Raw genomic sequence first — 20,735 nt, forward strand, 5'->3', positions numbered from 1 at the left:
AAAAAAAAAAAAAAAAAGATGGATGGTCTTTGGAATAAGCCCTGAAGGTCATCAAATTTGGGCTGTTTTGTACACTGAGGGAAAGTGCATGGTGATGAGGATTGATTAGTTAATGATTACTAGACGTTGCAGAAATCCATTCTTGCTCAGCTCCCTCCTCTTTCCTATTAAAAATGTTAATGCAAGTTCCATGGGCCGGTTGGAGCCATCACTGGTACAGTGATCTTCAATGGCTGTGACATCTTTGTAGTGATCCTTCAGTAACACTGTCACACATAGGCTGGACTATTTGTTGAAAATAATCCCACAGAAGTCCCAAATGTGCCCAGAGCAGTTAAACTTCTGTCCTGTAGGTGGCAGTCACTGATTTTACTTCAGGCTGCTTCATACAAAACAAATACTATGGAGCACTGGAATGATAACTCAGTCCTAATGGTTCAGTCCCTTTTTTTTTGTATGCTCCTGTTGAGTTTAATTACATTCACAAGTGTTGGTCAGACAAGAACCTGCTGAGCCTCATTGCCCTGCGGTTTGATTGCATTTTGCAGATATTGTTGATGGGAACCTGAAATCCATCATGAGGCTGATCCTTGCCTTAGCTGCTCATTTTAAACCTGGCTCTGGTAGAACAGCCATTCAAAGCCCAGACAGCATGGTGGGGAAGAGCCTTCCAGCATCATCAGCCAGTCACAGGCCCCATTCAGCGGCCGCAGTGGCCCAGGGTGCTGTGGCTGCTCTGGCAGATGTTCGTCAGGATGTCTCACGCTCAGGACGTGATGTTTTCCGGCACAGACAGAGGTACTGGGTGCTCCCATCTAGTCTTATTGGAATGAGTGTGAATCTTGGTGCTAAGTCTTAGTCCTTGAGGGGCAGGTAAAGGGGGCATCTCCCTACAGGACAGATAAAGAGGTCTCTGCCTCTCTGCTATGAGTTCATACGTTGCTTGTTGACCTGAACCCAGGCCACCTTTTGCTGTAATCTCATTGGAGCTCACAGACAATCCAGAGTAGGACTGAGTTAGCACCTGGATGGGAACCTTTAAGGCTATGTCTTCACTGGCAAAAAGGTGTGTTTCTACCATGGGATGACTAACGTGCGTGTAAAAACAGTGGAGGTAAAGCACTATAGTTTTACTATAAGGTAAGCCAGCCACAGACAGGTGGTCTAGTGCTGCCTCGCCGAGCCACCTTGCAGTATACACGACCGCCCCTGCCTTTACCTAGGGTTGTACTAGCACACATTTATTATCTCACTTTAAAAGAGAACAAAACACCTTTGTGTCACTGAGGACAAAACCTAAGAGCTCTATTACATCCTTCCCTTTGCATCAGTACTGAGCACAATGCCACTGCATGGCAAAAGGAGGTGCTGTCTTTCACATGAGACATAAAACTAATGCCCTGACCGTTTGTGGAATTTAGAGATCCTGGGTGCACTTTTTGTAAGAGTCAGGGTGCTAACCCTGGTGTCCAATTCCATTATGCCTCTCTAAATTCCTCTTGTCTTCTCTTATTATGCCAAGCAGTGGAAATTGTTGTAATGTTGCTGAGTGCTGTTTATCAGCCGCTGTGTCCTACAATGCTATAAGGTTTGGCGTTTTATTATTCTTCCAAAGGACATGGGCACGTGTTCCTCTTTAGGATGGCCAGCCCCTGTAGTATTAGCAGAAGCTAGCCTTTCCCCAATCCCTCCTTCCCTCCCTCTCCAAAGCTCTGCTGCTACTCATAGGAGTTTGGAGGCATTTAACAGGTAACACACTGTTCCCCTCCCCTTCCATATTACAGGTAGATGGGAAAGGGTTTCCTGTCTCACACTTTCTAGATCAGAAATTAGATTTTCTCATTCATAAGAAGTCCAGAGGATTGCTGCCTCCACCTCCTTCCCTTTATTTCATTAGCCCCCGTTCTCCCCTTCCCCTCCATCAAGAATGTCTATCGTTAGGTTCAGACAATAAATTTTAAAACAAACAAACACAAAAACAAGGATTTCTGCCCCTGCTCTGTGAGGTTGTTATTCATTATGTCATTTTTATCTTCAGAAACAGCAGCGTTGACGAAGAGATTGAGAATCCCTACTGGAGTGTCCGAGCACTGGTGCAGCAGTACGAGGGACAGCAGAGCGTGCCCTCAGACTCTTGCTCCTCCAGGTAACAGACATGCCCATTGCAGAGCTGTATCCCCTCACAGCCTGGCAGAGTCCGTCTCTTGCCCACCTTACATCTGGCCTCCTCGCAGCCCAGTCCCCTGCCTACCCTATGGATGTACTTCCCTCACACACAACCCAGTCTCTGACTAGTTTTAGGAATAAGGAAAATTTCATGCGCTGAGATTTCCCAGCTGAGCTGGAACATGAAACACCAGGTCTCAGTGAGTGACATTTCATTGACTTCCTTGATCTTGCATACTTTCATCCATGAGACAGTGTGACGAGGTGGTGTGAGCACAAGGCTAGGAGATGGGAACTCCTGAGCTGTAATCCTGGGTCTGACCTTAATCCTGGCTTTGTGGCCTCCCCCAGTGAGAACAGAGAGAATAGGAATAGGAAACACCAAACTAGAGGGTTTGCTGCAAGATTGAGAGAAACTGAGAGGATGAATCACAATAGTTCCTTCGGGGCTTGGAATCTATGACTCCATGAATGAGACGGAGGTTATCACTACAATACAGTTTACATTGGAGTTATGATACTTAGGGGTTTGAATAAGTCACCCTCCGAGCTACGTAAATTATGCCTACCTAAGTGCCAGCATAGACAGTGCTATGTCAGTGGAAGAGCTTCTCCTGCCAACATAGCTACCATTTCTCGTGGAGGCTGAAATAATTAAGTTGACAGGAGAGCTCGCTCCCCTCGGCATAGAGTGTCTGCACTAGCAGTGCGACAGCAGTGCAGCTGTGCTGCTGTGAGCTCTGTAGTGAAGCCGTCGCCTGAGAGTAGTGGAGGAGCAGAGTGGTCCCAAGGCTGAAGAGAGGGGAACTCTGCTCCAGTAAATGACCAAGGAGCCATCCAGGCCTCCCCTCAGCAAGGAAAGGAAGGGGCACAGCAACCAGGAATGGATATTCTACAAGCTGATACCATCTATCTGTTACTTCTGGGGGAATTCTGCGCCACTGCGTGTGCACAGAATTCGTATTCTGCACAGATTTCATTGCTTACCCACAGAAGAATGACTTTCTGACAGGGAAGCAAAGGGAAGCTGCACGAACTGTCATGCACCCCTCCCTGGCAGCACAGGTACACCATTTCAGGCACCCGGAACTATCATCAGAGAAGTAAATCACTGCAGAGCTTGGGACACCCCAGCTGGTGGCTTCTATCCTTTGCCAGAATCAGCTGCTAGACCCGGCTGAGCTGGAGGCAGGAAAGGATGGGGCTTCCTCTTCCCCTGCAAGGAGTGGCTGGGGCTGTGTCAGACGCACCCCCAGAAACCTCCCCAACCTGCAGGAAGCTCAGCATCCTCCCCTGTTTCCTGTCCATAACGCTCCTCAGCCGTGTTGGGAGGGGTCACTGTATGAGGAGCTGCTCCCTTATCTGCCCAGCTGCTGTGCATCCAGACCTCCCATATCCGGACAGCCCACCGCCACCAAATGTCACCCTGTACACCCAGACATCCCCCCAGACTTCCATACTTGAACCCCACCCCACTGAACCTCAATCCCTGCATCTGGAGCCCCCCTGCAACCAAACCCTCTGCCTCCAGACACCCATCTCTGCACCCAAATCACCCCCCACCGAGCTCCCTGCACTAAAACCCCATCCTGATGAGCCCCACCCCCGATCCACCACATCCAGACCCCCACCGCACTGACCCCCAACTAAGTGCACCAGACCCCCCTGAAACCCCACTCCCCCAGCACCCAGACCCCCTGGTTAAGTCTCAACCACCTTCACCTGGAAGCCCCTGTATCCTGCCTGGTTGAGCCTACCTGCCCCAAACCTGGTGCACCTGGCACAGAGGGGCCGGGCCCCAGGGTATTTTGGGGGCAGGCCCAGCCTTTGTGGTGTGTCAGGGCTGGATGCAGCCTCACCATTGAATCCATGTCCCAGAGGAGGGGAGGGGTTGCAGGGTGATCTCCCACCTTCATGCAGCCAGTGGCCTGGGCTCCCACTGCCATGCTGGAGCCTCCGTATTTATTTATTGACAAATAAAATTTGCAGAATTTTAAAATATTATGTGCAGAATTTTTTATTTTTTGGCACAGAATTCTCTCAGGAGTTATCTGTATAAGAGACATGAAAGAGAAATGAGCTGAGACTTCCAAACCAAGCAAGCCTGATGCCCTGCACCCAGACCTTGGTGGCAGGAGAAGTGGGGATTTCAGCAGCAGGCTCAGTTTCTGGAATGCGTTATTTTGGGATTCAGACCCAGAGTCTCTGAAGTGGGTGCTGCAGCTGTTCCCACTGCCGTTGTGCCCTCATCCATCACCTTTAACTGCTTTTAGCTTTATAGTTATTTTATTATCCAGCCATCACCCAACTCCCCTGGACCTTCATGTTCAATCATTTACCTCCATCTACACAGCAGGAATTTTTGCCATGTTAAGTGGGACCTTTTATGCTATACCTGCAGCATTGGCTGGGGACTCGCCAGATCTCACTAGCTAAGCAAAGTTGGCCTGAGGCAACACTTGACTGGGAGGTATCTAAGGAAAGGGGTTTTGCAGGAAATGGTATTGGTTAGAACTACAACATGTTTCACCTGGGGCTGAACTGGGTGCCGCTCAGAGCATTGAGCCTCAGCAGCAAGTGCTGAGAGAACACATCCCTTTGGTTCTTCACATGCTCCACTGATTCCCAGTTCCTCCAGAGCAGATGTCAAAGCCCTAGTCTATGGAGCCCTTAACAGAATGGGACCTGGCTGTGTCAGAAACCCACTCACCCATAGGCCAGCACCTTCTGTGGCAACTACACTCCACAGAAACTAGGTAGCCAATGAGGAGCTGGGGGTAGAACCTTGCCACTGGTAGGAGAGATCTGACCAAGCCTGGCTGTGTTTAGGTTAGAGTATAGGGATATACATTTTGGAAAGAGCCTTTCCCCACTAATTAGGCTTGAAAGTAAAGATGTATCTCTTTGAACATGTAAGTTCCCTCTTCTCCCCTTAAGCTTGAGTCTCTGCTCCTTCTGAGCTCCATTTGAATGTGGTGGTGGAGGAGACCGCAAGGAAGTTGTTTAGCTCCCTGTTTCACAGCTTTCTTGCCCCAGTGCAAGTCAGGGGTGCACACAGGCAGCCCTGACTTATACCACTGATGTAAGGTGAGTCAGGGACCTTATGCCAGTGGAGGATTGGGCATCGTGGAGCTCCGCTCCATTACATCCCCTTCTTTCCTGTCCTATCCATGCCCCACCATTGAACACACAGAACAAGTTCTACTTGTGGCACTGCTGGAGGATACACTTTATGTTGGGGTTTGGGGGATGGCTGACTCATGAGGTAAGGGATTTTTTTCTGCCAGATCTCCACCAGCAGAGAGTATCCCTGGTACAGGGAGATTTCTCCACTGGTCTTCTCTGGCCGCTTTAAGGCTACTTTGCACCTCCATAGCACAAAGTGGCCTCCCTGCCCCGCACAAGGTGGCCTTAGCATGCCTGAGAATTCAGCCCCGTGGGACCCAGGTGAAGAGTGAGAGGAAACACGATGGTTCTGGACCCTTTTGCTTCTTCAGAATGTTGGTTAGATGCCCACGTGACATGTGCTGTATAAATATCTAAGATAGATGAGATTGGTATGTTTTTTTTTTCTCTCTCTGAGTCAATACTGACTCACTTCCCCAGTGTGGTGCTAGAGGATACTGTGCTGCTGGAGGTGCTACTTATCAGATGAGAAATAAAACCATGGTCCTGACCACATGCACTGGTTAAAGATTTCACAGTATTTTTCACATGAGTTGAAGAGTGTTGACCCCTTCTATTCGGGGCAGATACCAGTTTAGGTAAATACATTTTGCCTTTTTCCATTCTCTCTGTAATTTGAATTGGCAACAGTATTTTTCGCATCATGTCCTATTGTGTAGCATTGTTGTGCACTGCTAAATAGCTGTGGAATGCCCCACAATGGCTGCATTTCCATGAGGAGTGAAATAATACCTGCATGTATACTTTGCAAAGTGCTTTGGGTTTTTTCATAGTGCAAGGAAATCACCAAGTGTAAGATGATATTTATTATCATTGCTGACAGAAAGTGATGTCACTGAGTAGCTTGTATTCATAGATTCATAGACTCTAGGACTGGAAGGGACCTCGAGAGGTCATCGAGTCCAGTCCCCTGCCCTCATGGCAGGACCAAATACTGTCTAGACCATCCCTGATAGACCTTTATCTAACCTACTCTGTATATTATATAAAATCAGCAAATATTTTCCTGATCAACCTATACGATCAGAAGAGGGAATATTACAGAACTGAAGATAAAAACATAAAATTAATTGTGCTGTTTTTGAACTAAAATCATTGCTTTGTTAATAAAATGTTTGTTTGGAACTTTTGAAATTATGTTGGAGTAGAACAACAAGGGGTGCTGTGGATTAGTACTAAGGTGCATCAGCTGATCTCCTTGGGGGCCCATGCCTGGAATAGCAGGGGTGCTGTGGATCTGGTTTGGCATGCATTGGCTGGTCTATTTTGAGGGACTAGGGCTGGAATGGCAGGTGGTGCTGTGGATCAGGTTTGGGGTGCATTGTCTGATCTGTTTTGGGGGACCAGGGCTGGAATGGCAGGGGGTGTTGTGGATAAAGTTTGAGCTGCATCAGCTGATGGGAGGCAGGGCTGGAATAGTAGAAGGTATATCCGGTCAGCATTGAGTGCCAATGGCACAGTCTGTACCTTCAAAAGTAAAACTCTTCACATTCGTTACTGTCTTTAATAATCACTTTTCTCTGGTTGAGTTAAAGATCTCTAAACTGCCCAGGGCTCTTCTGGGTTCTGTTTTCTCTGCCTTGCTCCCTGCGCAGCTGTTCATACGGATCAGTGGTAGAGGGAGCCCAGATATTTTTCAGGTTACCTCGTGTGTATATTTCCTAGAGTTCTACTACTTCTGCGCTACTGAGATGCTAATAGAGCTACTGACAACTCAATAGGAAATTATCAGAGATTGTATCAAGCTGGAAGTAAAACACTTTTTAAATGAAACTGGGAATATAGTCTGGTGTGTAATTAGATTTCAATCATAACATCTTGAGAATGGAATATTCTTTGTCTATTACTGTGGATTTGTTCCCTGGCTTTGTACATACAAAGATGTTGGACAGAGACTGTGCTATATGCATCAGCAGTGAGAAACAAAAGACAGGCTGAGAGGGAGTTAGGGGGCAGGGATATATCAGTGTTATCAAAGGGCAAAACGACATAGGACTGCAAAGGAGAGCAAACATGGAAATGCTACTGAGTTTTGCATGCAAGGGCCCGCTCAGGAACGGATCCAAGCAGCCAGGCTGAGGGCTGTTTTGTGTATCCTCCAGCAGTGCCAGAAATAGAACTTGTTTTATGTATTCAAGGAGGGGGAGCAGATTATGGCTATTGTAGAAAAGGGCATCTGATGCCGCTAGCCAAAGGCACAGTGATTGCTGACACAGAGGTTGGCTGTTTAATTGCAACAGTAACTGCCAAGTGAGGAAAGATTTATTCATATCAAGCCTCACCAGAAATCAGGAGGATGTTGTTCCTGTGATAAGACACCAGGCAGAGGCTGGTGCCTCAGGAGAGAAAAATTGACAGTAGCCAAATTTGGTATGTTTCATTTAGAATCGCAGATCTATGAGAAAAGGGTGTTAGATAACACTGCTCTACAGCCAAAATGCTTCTGAAATAAATGTAGTCAAACTTTACTAATTCTGGGTCACTGAGAATGAAAATGACGCTTAAAATTGTTGATTGGCTCTAGTCTAGCTGTTGGGCTCCAGACTGCAGCAGTGGAATCTCCTCACAGGTGACGTTAGGGTTTCCATGTTCCGTGACCGTCAAAAGGATCTTGTCCCATTCTTCTTCATGGGAGGCGATCTTGTAGCCTGCAACAACATCGATGGTGTGATGGCAGCCCTCAACATCATTCACGATCCAGATGAGTGGAGACTGTTCATTGATTCATCGGAGACAAGTCTTAAAGCTGTTTTGCTGCATAATGGCAATGTTTTGCCATCAATTCCAGTTGGTCATGCAGTCCATATGAAGGAAACAACCTATGACAAACATGAAACAACTTTTGAGGTGCATAAACTATGACCAACATCAGTGGCAGCTTTGTGGCGATTTGAAGGTTGTTGCTCTCTTTTTAGATTTACATTTATATCTATATATATGTGTAGATAGTAGGTTTAATCATAATTGTAAACCTAGAGTCTTTTTCCATGTGTTTATGGTGCTTTACAGATAATATTTCACCTTGCCTGTTTATGGTAACACTTTAAAAATCTTCAAAAGGGTTAATATAAAAAACATTATTATGAAACAAAGGCAAAAACTATATGTACATAGTTTATCTTTTCAGTGTCTATCGGCGCTTCTGGTGTCTCTTGATATTTCATTAACTGGAGCATCTTTGTCACTGTCCAGCATATCCTCAGATGATTGGCCCCATTTGCCCTGATTGATAGCGTTTCTCCATTTGTTCCATGTCCTGGTGAAACGCTCACTCGTGCCGCGCTGCACTGCTTCCCAGTTTCAGTGGAAAACAATCTAGTATGAGAGTGCAAACAATGTACTTTTGACATGTTGCAACCAAGGCTTGTTGTATGCTGAGGAGTTCCTCCCACCAATACCTGTAGTTTTCTGCCTTGTTGTTTCGAACGAAATTTATTGCCACTAACGAGACTTCCATGCCGTCTTTCTTAGCCACCAGTGCCGGTCAAATGGATCCATCTCAAAGAAGTTCACAATCTGAGGACCAAACAAGAGACAACCTCCTTTATCTTAGCTTCATTACCTTGGAAATTCCACAGAGGTACTGTGAAAGCTTGCTTTGTTTTGTCATGGCCTTGACAAAGTTCTCGTTCAGACCAGCTTTGTATGTGTACAGGGTTGTACAAAATCTTCCTTGTTCAACAAAGTGGTGAGCTGAACACTTTTTCCTCCAGGCTCCATGACTGTCCGAGTGTCCAAATCTTTCTTGATGTAGTGGGAATTCTTGCACGATATTCCATCAGAGAAAACAGCGTACTTTGTGTATCCAGTCTGCAGACCAAGGCAAGAGGAGCAACAACCTTCAAATCATATCTTAGAAACAGTAGCCAATCAGTTGTTTTAATTGTCATATTTGAATTCAGCACATCAAAATACATAATAAATACCACATTTTATCTCTGAAGCAGATGACATCTCAAAAATTGTATACCAGTGTAATAGGCATGGTGCAGACTTAGCTATGTGTGAATGTTCAGTAGGAAGTTTCATGTTGGCCTGGTATTGTTGCTAATTTATGAATCACCTCAAGAGCTACTAATATTCTGTTGCCGGAGCTAGGGGCCCTGCTGTGATGGGTCTTGACTCTTATGACCGAGTTCTGCCTTTTCTGATTCTCCTGGGTCCTGCATCCCACCTGAGGCAGGGGGCAGGTCCCCTGCCCTGCTCCTTCACCCAGTAAACTACCTCCATGAGGAATTGTGTATGTCCATGAGGGATTTTGTATTGCATAATTTACATGAAGGTTTCCAGAAGCCATCACATATGCCCTAGGACCTGGCGGGGCTGTTTGGTAAAAAAGATGAGATGGAAGAGAGAACCTGTCAAACTCATTAGCAATTAATCCCCTCACTGAGGAGCCACAAGAAGGAGCAAGGGATGTACTTGTTAGCCCTACCCTTTGGCCATATACATCTTCCCCCTTGGCCCCTCCTCCCAATTCACCCTCCCTCTCCTTACGGTCACTTAAGGTGATACCCTTCCTCATAACTCTGTGAATAGTCTTGTTCACTTCAGTAGGATTTCAAGTGGAGTAAGATGCTACTCACTGTGAATCTGCCATGTGGCCTATAGTCAGGATTCCATTTTGTTGAGAATAAGCCCTGCCTGCATTCATTCCCGAGCAAATTTGAGTATAGGCAGCATTGTCTAGAGCATGGAGACTTGGGTTCCTGGGTTCTCTTTTGGGTCTGGAAGGAAGGGTATGTGGTCAACCAGTTAGATCAGGGGACTGAGGCTCATGAGATCAGCATTGTTTTTCTGCTTGTGACACTGACTCACTGTGTGACCTTGGGCAACTCATGTCCCCTCTTCGTGTCTGTTTCCCCATCTCTAAACGAGAATGATTCTGACTTGCCTCACAAGGGGTGCATTGCTGAACTCATCCATGTTTGTAAAGCACTTTGAGATCCTCAGGCGGAAGGTGTTAGAGACAGGCAGAGCATTATTGTTATTATCAGTCTGTTTTCCTTGTACTCATTCTGACATTGAATGTCACTCCATTTCATCTTATTGCTCTGGTGACATGCTGCATATTAATACCCTGGGGCTCTTCACTGTCAGTCTCTTTAGTTTTAAAATAAATTATTTTGAAAAACTATGAGCAGTCTCAGGAGAAGCCTGCACTCCTGATTGCAGGTGACGTCTCCTGGGATGTGGTGGCACCAGTCTCCTGGATGGAAACTCCAAAGGCAAATAAGATGCTCGCTTTCTCTTCCCTATTCGGAGAAAGGAATAACTCAGTTGGAGCATGGGATCCCCAGAGTTGCCTGGCAAAAACAAACCACATTTCTTATTAATGAACTGATTATATTTTTGTAATCACAACACTACCCCATCCCATCTCATCCCACTGCACAGTTCCAGTGCAATGTCCCAGCCTAATACCAGCACATTTCTGGATTTATTTCCTATGGGGCACGCACATGTTCTTGATATCAGAATTTCAAGGAAGGAATGTTATGATAAGAAGAGACAACAGAAATTATTCCTGGAGAACTTGCCAAAAACCCTCCCTTCCCTTTCCCTCCCACCCACCGACCTTCCCTCCCCCACCCTGAGCTAGACATCTTCTCAGAGAATACACTCTGCCTTGCACACTGTGACAGCGAGAGGGAGAGGGAGCTGGAAATAGCGAGGAAGGAAGCTACTCATAGGACTGGGAAATGCTGCACACTGCTTAGAGGCTGATAGAGCAAAGAACCTACTCTTAACAGAGCACTTTTCCCTCACTGAATCCTGGGTCTCTGCAGCAGGAGCTGTATAGCTGAAGTAGGCAGAATGGGATGAGAAACGCAACTTGCAATCCAGGCCGAGATTCTCGTGATGAAAACAACCAGGGCATACGGTGGATCAAAATGCAGCAGCAAGAGAGAAATAACCTGCAAGGAAAACCAGCAGAATCAAAACCTGGACTGCAGAATATTCTGACTCTGTAATAAAATCCATGTGTGTGGGGGTTGCCGATTTATCACCAAACATCTCCTTGCAAAGACCGTGAACCTTTTTGCTGTGAGTCTCGGCTCATGCGAGGAAGTCCGACCGGCAAATATTTCTTCGTTAGTTTGACAGGAACTGGCATCCTCGGCATCGAATTCCAAGCCTGTGAATGGACAAGGCATGTCTGCAGCCAGGACTTGCGGATTCCTGAGGCTCCACAGGAAACGGACTCTGTGAGGCGAGAGGTTAAAGTGGGATCATGGGAGGGAAGCAGGTCAAATGGTGAGCAATTATTGTCATTGTCATTTGGAACAGCAGGGTTGGGGTGTTTATAAAAATCTCCAGAGAATTCAGGCTTGTTCCTGAAACTGTTTCCGCAAGCCCTGATTGTGTGCAAGATCCCAAAGCATTGACAGTCCAGGGCTTTGACTAGGCAAGGATTTTAGCTAAGAAACTAAGCAAGGCTAGAAGGAATAATACAAAGTGTTTTCCTGTGACATAAATCCTGCCTCAGTTGATTTAATTTCCCAGCACTCATTTCTGCGTGCTTCAGTGATGAACAGTTATGTATCTTTTAAATAAGAAATCAAATTTGAATGCGTCTTTGGATATCTCTCACTCGAATAATTTTGGGAATTGATATGAAAAACTATGGGAATTTGGCCAGCTTTAACCGGTTGGCAGAATGATAAATAGGGGTGACTTTTGGCCTGTGCTGCTGCTTCAGGAGCAATCAGCGTGCATGTAAATGTGTTCCTGCCCAAATGGCCATGTTTCTGTCATGTGCAGGGAAACTGCGTGGAGATGGAGCTGTGTCTGTAAGAAAAACTAAAGGATTATATTAAAACCCTGTTGTAGATGTGGTGTGAAATATCTGATCCTCAGTTACGTTAACCCCCAAATCTATCACAAAAAATGTTCACTTTGGGCAGTGGATCTGGTTCTGAAAACAGCACGTTGGGGAGAAATGTTACTTCCCTGTGCTGTGTCCTGTTCCCTGCCACATGGCGCACACGTCCCATATCCTGCACCTCCCTAGAGCACCCTCTGCCATCCTTTGCCTTCTGGCCTTCTAGATTGATCTTTCCCCTGTATGCCTAGGTAGCCTTCTTCACATACACCAAAGGTTGATCTTGTTTTCTTGGACTGCTTCCTCATGGTTTTCCTGCTTGTGGAGGGACAACCTACAAGTACACCTCTTAATGATCATATAGGCCTGATGGCTCCTCAGGGGTCTGAGGTGAACATATGCAGAGGGAACATTAGTGACTGCACCTAAAAGGATGGCAAAGGCCATGCAATATTCCTGGGCATGTCTCTGTGTCAGTCTGTCTCTGTGACTTCTGTGTATCTGTGCTGATTTAAAGTTTGATCATTTGTCTTTAAGAATCAATTATCTCCTCAGAACACAAACATCACATTCCTGGGCCCCCGGGCAATGATTTCAGTTTTAAACATCATCTGTTAGGGAACGCTGCATTGGGATTCACTTTCTTTAAGGTAAAACTTTAAGCACACCCAACAACCTTGGATATGTGGATATGTCTCCACTGCAAAGAAAAACCTGCAGTGCCTAGTCCCAGAGCCTGGGTCAGTTGATTTGGGCTTGCATGGCTCAGGGTGTGGGGCTAAAAATAGCATTGAAGCCTGGGCTCTGAAACTGGCGATGGGGAAGGGTCTTGGACCCCAAGCTCCAGCCCGGTTGGGAAGGTCTACAATGCAATTTTTAGCCCTGTAGCCTGAACCCCGTGAGCCAGAGTCAATTAACCTGGGCTCTGAGGGTACAGCTCCACTATGATACACAGAGCCATAGTTGGCCCAGGTCAGCTGACTCGGGTTCACGGGGCTTGGGCTGCCAAGCTATAAAATTACAGTGTAGATATTGGGGCTTGGGCTGGAACCCTGGCTCTGGGAACCCAGGAGTGGGGAGGGTCACAGAGCCTGGGCTCCAGCCTGAGCCCGAATGTCTAAACTGCAATTTTATAGCCCTGCAGCCCAAATTCCACAAGCTTGAGTCAGCTGACTTGGGCCAGCTGCAGGTCTTTTATTGCAGCGTGGCTATACCTGAGACTGTGTGGTGTGGGTGTTTCTTTGCAGGGTAAGACATACACTGTATGAGCAACAGGGTCTGAGCAAACACTGCTGCTGCTTTTTATATCTAGCCCAAAATGGTTACTCTCTCTTCCTTTAGTGACTCTCACTCATTTGTTCTTTTACTGCAGTGGAAGCTGACTTAGTTGAATCATTTAAAACTAGATTAGTCAAAGGCCTGGAAAATAGACTTGGAACAGTCTCTTGGGGGTGACTCCTGGGAGTGGACTATATGGGAGCTGCTAACAGATTGTTTCCTCTCTAATTTCGAAAATTCTCTGATTTTATTAGAGAGATTTGTATGTTCCTGAACTGGGGGACCTATATCAGAAGTGCTGGAAGATTGGGAAGGCAAGCTATAGAAGTGCATTTTATTTCTCTAAATCCATTCTGTTACTTTCACCATGTTTTCTTTTTATTCTTTCTGGCTTTTGTGTCTGTCTTGAGGAGAATGAAACATTAACTCCTCCTTGCACTTGCAAGGATTAGTTCCTGGAGACTTTGGGGGCACATTAAATGGATCACTGAGCTTTGGATGCCTTTGCTGTTGTCCCGGTGATGGATATGGGAAGAACGTCTGAAAGAGCTTGAGAGTCTGGACCTCACAACCAGCTGAGATTGTTATAGAAATATGTGGCTGCTTTCAAGAAGCTTTCTCATTTTAAAGCTAGATCATGCGTTGGTGTCTTTGTGTTCCCGAGGGCTCCTTAGCATGGGAATTCTAGGTTGGTTCCCCTTACTGTAATTGTCCCTTTAAATACAGGTGAGAAATCAAGAGAGCTGGGATACTGTGAATGACTTTTGGTAGCAGTTTGCAACTGTAGCCCAAGCCTTGCAATACATTATGTTGTAAGCAGAACTGCAGTCAGAAGGATAGTCTAGAATTAGCTCCTGACTTAGGGATCTGTGTTAAGCCTGCAGTGGTTGTCTCTCCTATTTAAATCTTCTTAAGCCACAGGAAAAATGAAAAGACTAATTACTCCTGCAGCACTTCAGTCAGCTACTGGCCTGAAAAGTTACAGGCACTGTCTGGTCTGCTAAAGAATTCATTGCATGTGGGCAGTGCTCAGTGTAACCAGACGTCTTGCATATTAGCTTTTTATTTTAGACAGAGATGAAGCTTCTCTTTTGTCCCTGCTATGTTTGCAGCTCACACTGGAAATAATTGTATCTCCTCTTCTCCTCTGCAGTCTCACATCACCCAGTCCCATACACAACACAAAGAGCGAGTCCATTGCAACCCAGTCGGAGGAGAGGGCAGGCTTTGTGATCATCCGAGCTGAAGAAACAGAAACCAAAACAGGTGGAGCACAGATGATGCATTTCATCTTTCCCACTTCCAGGACTTCCCATGTGAGAGCTATGGCAGAGACTTGCTGGATGGATTCCCAGAGACCGTATGAGTGTAGAATTTTGTGAGCTGGTACATCAGTTCGTATAAAATTAAATCCCCAAGCTCACTGTTTAGTAGTGCTAAGGTTCTGCCACTGTTTGGCAAAGTCCAGGAGATTCACTAGCATGCTTCAAAAATTAAAAGCCTTACAGAACGGATGGAGTTCAGTGTCATTTATTAGTTACAGTATATGGCGGTTGCTTTGTCCCTACTTCAAGCTGTTGTGAAGAAAAATCCAATCCCACTGAAAGATTGAGTCTGTTTCAGGCTGAATCACAGGGAGTCTCTCCAATGAAATGCTTTGTCACCCCAGCCAATAAAGCCCCCTGTTTACCACTCTTTAGTCTACAGTATTTGATAGTAAAATATTTTTGAAGTTGAAATATTTGGTGGGCTGTAACGTTTCACTGGTGTTTTGAACATCAGCATGCCCATCCACATATTGCACAGTGGAATATTTTTGTCACTTGGCTAGAGACTGTAGCTGCCTGCAGTGATCAGTCACAACTCTGATTAATTAGCTGATGTGCCCACTAGGATGTTTATCCCCAAGTTCTGTGTCACACCTTGGGTACAATGTCTAAATCCCTGCAGCCTCCAGAGCTGTGGCATTAGCCAGCACAGACCATCTTGTCTTACGGAGATTACAAAAGGTTGCAGAGTTTATGAAATATTTTTATGTTCTTCTCTTTAAAAAAGATCTCATCGATCTCTTGATCTAAAATCAAGGCCAGTGATGAACAGCAGTGATGATACTGAATATAAATGCAAAAAGTCAGAAAAGCAAGGACAGGCATTTTGGGATCAAGCTTTGATTCAAATGTTTATTAATCTGTAAAACATGGGCTAATAGCTTTCTGAAATTTGCTTTAATTCTTGCTCAGATATTTTTGAGGATATGTAGCAGGAGACTAGTGCCTAGGTACCACAGCAGTGAAAGGTATGAGTAGATAGATCAGGCAGGAATAATGAACTGACTCATTACAAATGTCTCTGTTGGAAAAGGTCTCACACAGCAAATTACTATGGACCCAATTGTGCCAACCTTCTGCTGAATAGGTACTGGCTCCCCAAGTAGCCCCATTAATTTCGTGGAGTAAATTGCAATTCAGCATGAGTAAGCTTGACAGAACCAGGCCTTGAGTACATTGGTAAACAGGGTTCTGCCTGGAAAACCTTGGCTTATTCAGGAATGGGACACAGAGGCTCATAGTGAACGTGCCTGGCGTGCATTTCACTGCCCAAGCACAGCAACTGGAGCGAGACGTTCATTCAGTTAAAAGTGGCATGCTCTCCCTCCAAGCACCTATAATGCTTCAGTATGTGAAGCAAAACCTGGCAGGGCTTCAAGAATTCTGGCTTTGCCCACCAGGGTTTTCACTCATGGCTTAGCAACCAGTTGTGGAGTATCTTAATAGTAAAAAATACTGAAACAATGGAAAACCTTGATCACAAGTGTTTAGGGCCTGATCTAAAATTCATTAAAGTCAGTGTGGTCTTTGCATTGACTTTAGTGGGCTTTACATCTGTCCATTAGTGCTTATTGGAGTAGACAGGGAGGGGGTGCCTCCTGCAACACTGAGATATCCCCTCCTTTCCACTCCCCTTCATCCTTTTCTTCAGCTCCAACAGTGAGGTATAAACACCCTCACACTGCATTCTCCTCTCCAACTTGCCTAGAACTCTCTAATGCCAGGAGACCTTGTACATCAGTGCTAATGAAGATGAAGGATTCAGGTCACCTTTTGCTCACAGGTATGCACACACAGTGAAGATAATGTTTCTTTTGCAGAGTGAATGAGGCATAAATCCCCAGGTCGGGGGAAGAGGCTTCACCCTAGCTGTTACCTTGACATCAGCTGGAAGACATTCCAGTTCCTGCCACTGAGAACCAAGTGCAGAGAGCTGGAGACCTCTGTATGCTGTGCTTCGCTTTTCAGAATTTCTCTGTTGTTGTTCATCTGTATTTCATGTAGCTTTTTCCTCTTGCAGAAGAGTCAGACTCTCCATTTCTCCCAGAGTGGCAGCCCAGAAGCCCTGGGACATACCTAGAGACTTCCTGGGAAGAGCAGCTGCTGGAACAACAAGACCATTTAGAAAAGGAAATGGAGGAAGCAAAGAAGATGATTTCAGGCCTGCAGGTATTCGCTTTGCTTTTAAGCCAGCATTTCTCTTATCTTCCCATCATAATCTTGTTTTTCATTGAGCTCCAGCTGAGAGCCCCAGCACTAGTGTGGGTTTTCTTTCTCTTATCTTCATGGGCTTGTGCTTTGTTGCTGTCCGTCTTTCCCTCTTTGCAAGGCTTTTAAATGAGGTGATAGGAAGCAAAGAATGGCCTTTCCAAGCTCCCAGACCTAGCTCAGAGAGATATTTTTAGATAGTGTCAATCAGTTTGGACAATTTTTTTTTATTTGAGACTCTCAAAAAACATATTTTTTACCTGGTTTCCCAGGCTGTCTTTTCTGTGGGGAAGATGCAATGAGAGGCTGGTGTGAGGGGTGGAAGAGGCTGAGGCAGAGCATGGAAGTGTGTGTGATGCTGGTGCAAGGATGCAGGTTTTATTCATTTCCAGTGCATGCCCTTAAAGGGACTGACTGCGTATATAGTAATGAAGAGACTGAAGTCTAGTGAGCGCCACCATTGGTTACAGTAATGGTGACTGGGACAGACTGGGAAAGCGCAGAGGGAACATTGTGAGCACCCAGAAAGGGATCTCCTTCAGGGGGTGCTGAAAAGTCTGGGTTTAGTAAATGATCATCTCCCCGGTCAGTGTCTTTTGGTTATAGTCCAGTATTTTGTTGGATTCATTAGGTGGGTGCCCTATACCCTGATTACACGGTAACACTTGAATGTGCTGTCACCATGTATGTTACTACCCAAAGTAGCAAGATGCAACAGCTTTTTCCCATGTGTCGGGACTCCCATTCCTTGCCAAGACGCTTGGAAGCCCAGAGTTTTTGTTAGCAGCCAAGGCAAATAAAACAGGCTTTGGGTGATTTGTGATTGGATGTAATGCAAAGAGACAAGGAATGCAGAAAAATCAGTAGAGATTCATAGAACTGATCAAGAGACATAAAGAGTCAGATCTGTCTCCTTTTAGTAAGACTGGTTGGGCTGTAAAATTTGGCACTTTCCCTAATGATCATTTGAATCAATTTTCTGTATTGGACCTTGTTATAGCTGCCCTGCTCCGGTCCTTCCCTGACCAAATGACCCTTGCCTCTGTGCTTTTGTGCGACTCTGCTCAGCCAGCAGACTCCCTGCTCCATATGGCAAAGACCCTGAACTCTCCCAGGAATACCCCTTTCTCTTTGTGCTGGGAACCGCACTTATTTTGAATTGTAAATATTTATGTACAAGTAAAACAAAGCTCGCATTGTGCGAGCAGCACACTGGCGTGCTCCCAGCTGACAATGGGCAAGGGACACACCAGATTCCAAAAGAAAATAGATGGTTGGTGCAATCCGCTTGCATAATGCACCCTCTGGGAGGAGAGGAAGGCAGCACTGGGGAGACTGGCATTGCCCCCCCAACACACCTCGGGAGCAAGGGAAGGCAGCTGGCATGCTGCCCCCCTCACTCTTCAGAAGCAGGAGGTGGCAGCTGACACAGCTGTCTAAGAAATTGGATTTGATTCATTGATTTTCCCTTCTTGCTCAGTATTTAAAAGCCTCTGGACCACAAGGGTTTGATTGAAATTCTGAGGCCCTGTGCAGCTTTTGGTGTTCCTATGTGACTCCTGCCTAGATGTCCTGCTGGGCAAATTTTGGGACTGAACTCAGAGAAGTGTTTCTCCAGGAGGATTTGCATTAAATGACTACAAATGGGTGTCTGTTTGGCATTCAGCAAGGTTTGCATCTCTTCGGTGAGAAAATTAGACTCGACCCTTCAGCCTTGGCATTTCTGCGTCCAAAATGGAACATCCCTGCAAATGAGATTTTTAATTGGCAGCAATGAGATTGGAGTTGAACTCAGACAGAAAACTATCTGAAAGGAAGGGATGCCACTGTCCTAGCACTCTCTGTGCTAACTCTCATCAGCCTCCCAGTTCTGCCTTGTATTGTTGGCCTATCTACCTCTATGCTACTCTCCAGCATAAAGTAATCGGCTCTTGAAACCTAGAAGCAGAAAAGACAACAAGTAGATCTCTGTCTGTTGTAAATCAAGGTAGTGAGCTATGCTTATTTATATCTGCTGACTATCTGGCCATATCAGATTCCCCCAACAACACTTCCTGTACCCACAAGCCAGTGGAGAATTGTTCCCTCTTCTTTAGGGCTCTGTCCAGTTTAGTTTTAAAGTTCTCATGGTCTTCCTTGTTTGTGGACACACAGCTTCACTTTGGGTGTGCTGAAAGGGTTAATCTTGTTCTGCTTCTGAATTCCTCCCTGTCTTTTCCACGCTCAGTGGAATCGCTTAAAATGCTTCAGATTTTCCTTCTGTCTCTGTGGCGGAGGGTCTCCTCTCATTTTACAACTTGGGCTGCAGTTCTGCAGACCTCTCTCCATCTCGCCCTGAGTGGTGTAGAATTGTAGTCTGCTCCTAAATATCTTGCTTCTGAGTCCCAGCAGTAAACATGTGGCCCAGGTCAGTCTACACTAGGACAGTGACTTGTTGCTGGCAGTGGTCCCTCAAGTCTCTGTAGTGCTTTCCCAAAGGATATTGAAAACAGAGGTGTCACAGTTACTCTCACATCTGAAGTGCTTTCAGTACCAGCTCAGGGGGATCTGCTGCTGAATGCCGTTGTCAGCCATGGTTCCGTTTCCTAGTGTGAAGAGACTACTTAGCGGGTCTTAAGAATGGGAATTGTTCCTAACAATCACATCCAGGCTTTGCTGTATTTGTTCAATCCAGATGTCCCCTCCTTCCAATATCTTTGAGATCAGAATGTCCATTGACTGAAAGACTAGCTTGTTTTTTAAATTAAATTTTTATTGGTGCCTTGGACACGTTCCAAACTAGTCTGAAAAAACTCCTCTTGCTGCAAATCTCTGCCTGTCAGCTTCTTTCCTTCAGTTTTTGTATATGCTGTCTGTCTGTAAAGGGTGATTTTATGCAGCTCAGATGAAAACCCAGTGCAAACATTGCTCATAAAAAGGGCTGAGTTGATACCTTAGTTTGGTGCAGAATTCCCCTTCACCTTCATGGGAGTTGCTTACATCTGTCACCAACAGACTTCTCTACTGAGGAGCCTTTCTTGGGGACATTCTGATGTCTTATGGTTGTGTCAAAACATGCCCCCTTTTCTGTGCAGTAAGATGTCAGCAGAAATGATAGAGAAAATTGTTTGGAGGCTGATTGGGTCTAGATTGCTGTGAAATGCTGCTGGCTAAAGCTGTGGAGATGGGATTGAGTTTCTCCTTATGGCTTTTTTGGATGGATTCTTTTTGCCTTTGCTGTTGCCCAGGCATTGCTGCTCAATGGGTCATTACCAGAGGACGAGCAGGAGGGATCATTTGTCCTTTGTGAACATGGAGCCTGTCCAGAAGAGCAGCTGGTGAGGATGTTCTTTTCCCTTAAAATCTAGTTTCAGTCAACTTTGTGCACCGTTCAGACAGAGGATGGGTAATAACAGCAGTGCATTTGCATTCAGGTCATAATCCGAAGTCGTCTAGACCAGAGCATGGACGAAAATCAGGACCTAAAGGTTAGAAGAGGACAGATAAAGACAAAGAATGGTTATCGGGATTGGGATCTTGGGGTCTCTTTTCTATGTGAACTATATAGCTCTTTAATTTAAGCAGAGGGAGGGAATGTTGTTGCACATGGATGACTGAGAGTCAGCAGCTCTGCTGCTGTCATGCGATGTGAAGTTGATTAAGTCACTGCACTTCTTTATGCCACAATTTTTAAAATGGATTAATAATTGCCTCCCAAATGGGCCATGAGAATGATAGAACTGAATTTGGAAAGTGCTTTGAGA

At 45.6% G+C, this 20,735-nt stretch overlaps 1 protein-coding gene across 3 annotated transcripts in view; it reads left to right on the forward strand.

Annotated features, from left to right (window-relative positions):
- Window positions 1-20,735, forward strand: part of DIXDC1 (DIX domain containing 1) — a 63,271-nt gene that overhangs the window by 29,107 nt on the left and 13,429 nt on the right. For 2 of the 3 annotated variants that reach the window (XM_032788012.2, XM_075073606.1), the window contains exons 4-9: window positions 549-798; window positions 2,039-2,146; window positions 14,610-14,722; window positions 16,805-16,953; window positions 20,220-20,309; window positions 20,406-20,459. In XM_032788012.2, coding sequence (XP_032643903.1) covers window positions 549-798; window positions 2,039-2,146; window positions 14,610-14,722; window positions 16,805-16,953; window positions 20,220-20,309; window positions 20,406-20,459 — 764 coding nt within the window. Of the gene's footprint in view, window positions 1-548; window positions 799-2,038; window positions 2,147-11,002; window positions 11,611-14,609; window positions 14,723-16,804; window positions 16,954-20,219; window positions 20,310-20,405; window positions 20,460-20,735 lie in introns of those variants that run through there. The other variant, XM_032788015.2, reaches the window with a different exon arrangement.

Source organism: Chelonoidis abingdonii, chromosome 18, assembly GCF_003597395.2.
Source record: "Chelonoidis abingdonii isolate Lonesome George chromosome 18, CheloAbing_2.0, whole genome shotgun sequence".
Taxonomy (NCBI): Eukaryota; Metazoa; Chordata; order Testudines; family Testudinidae; genus Chelonoidis; species Chelonoidis abingdonii.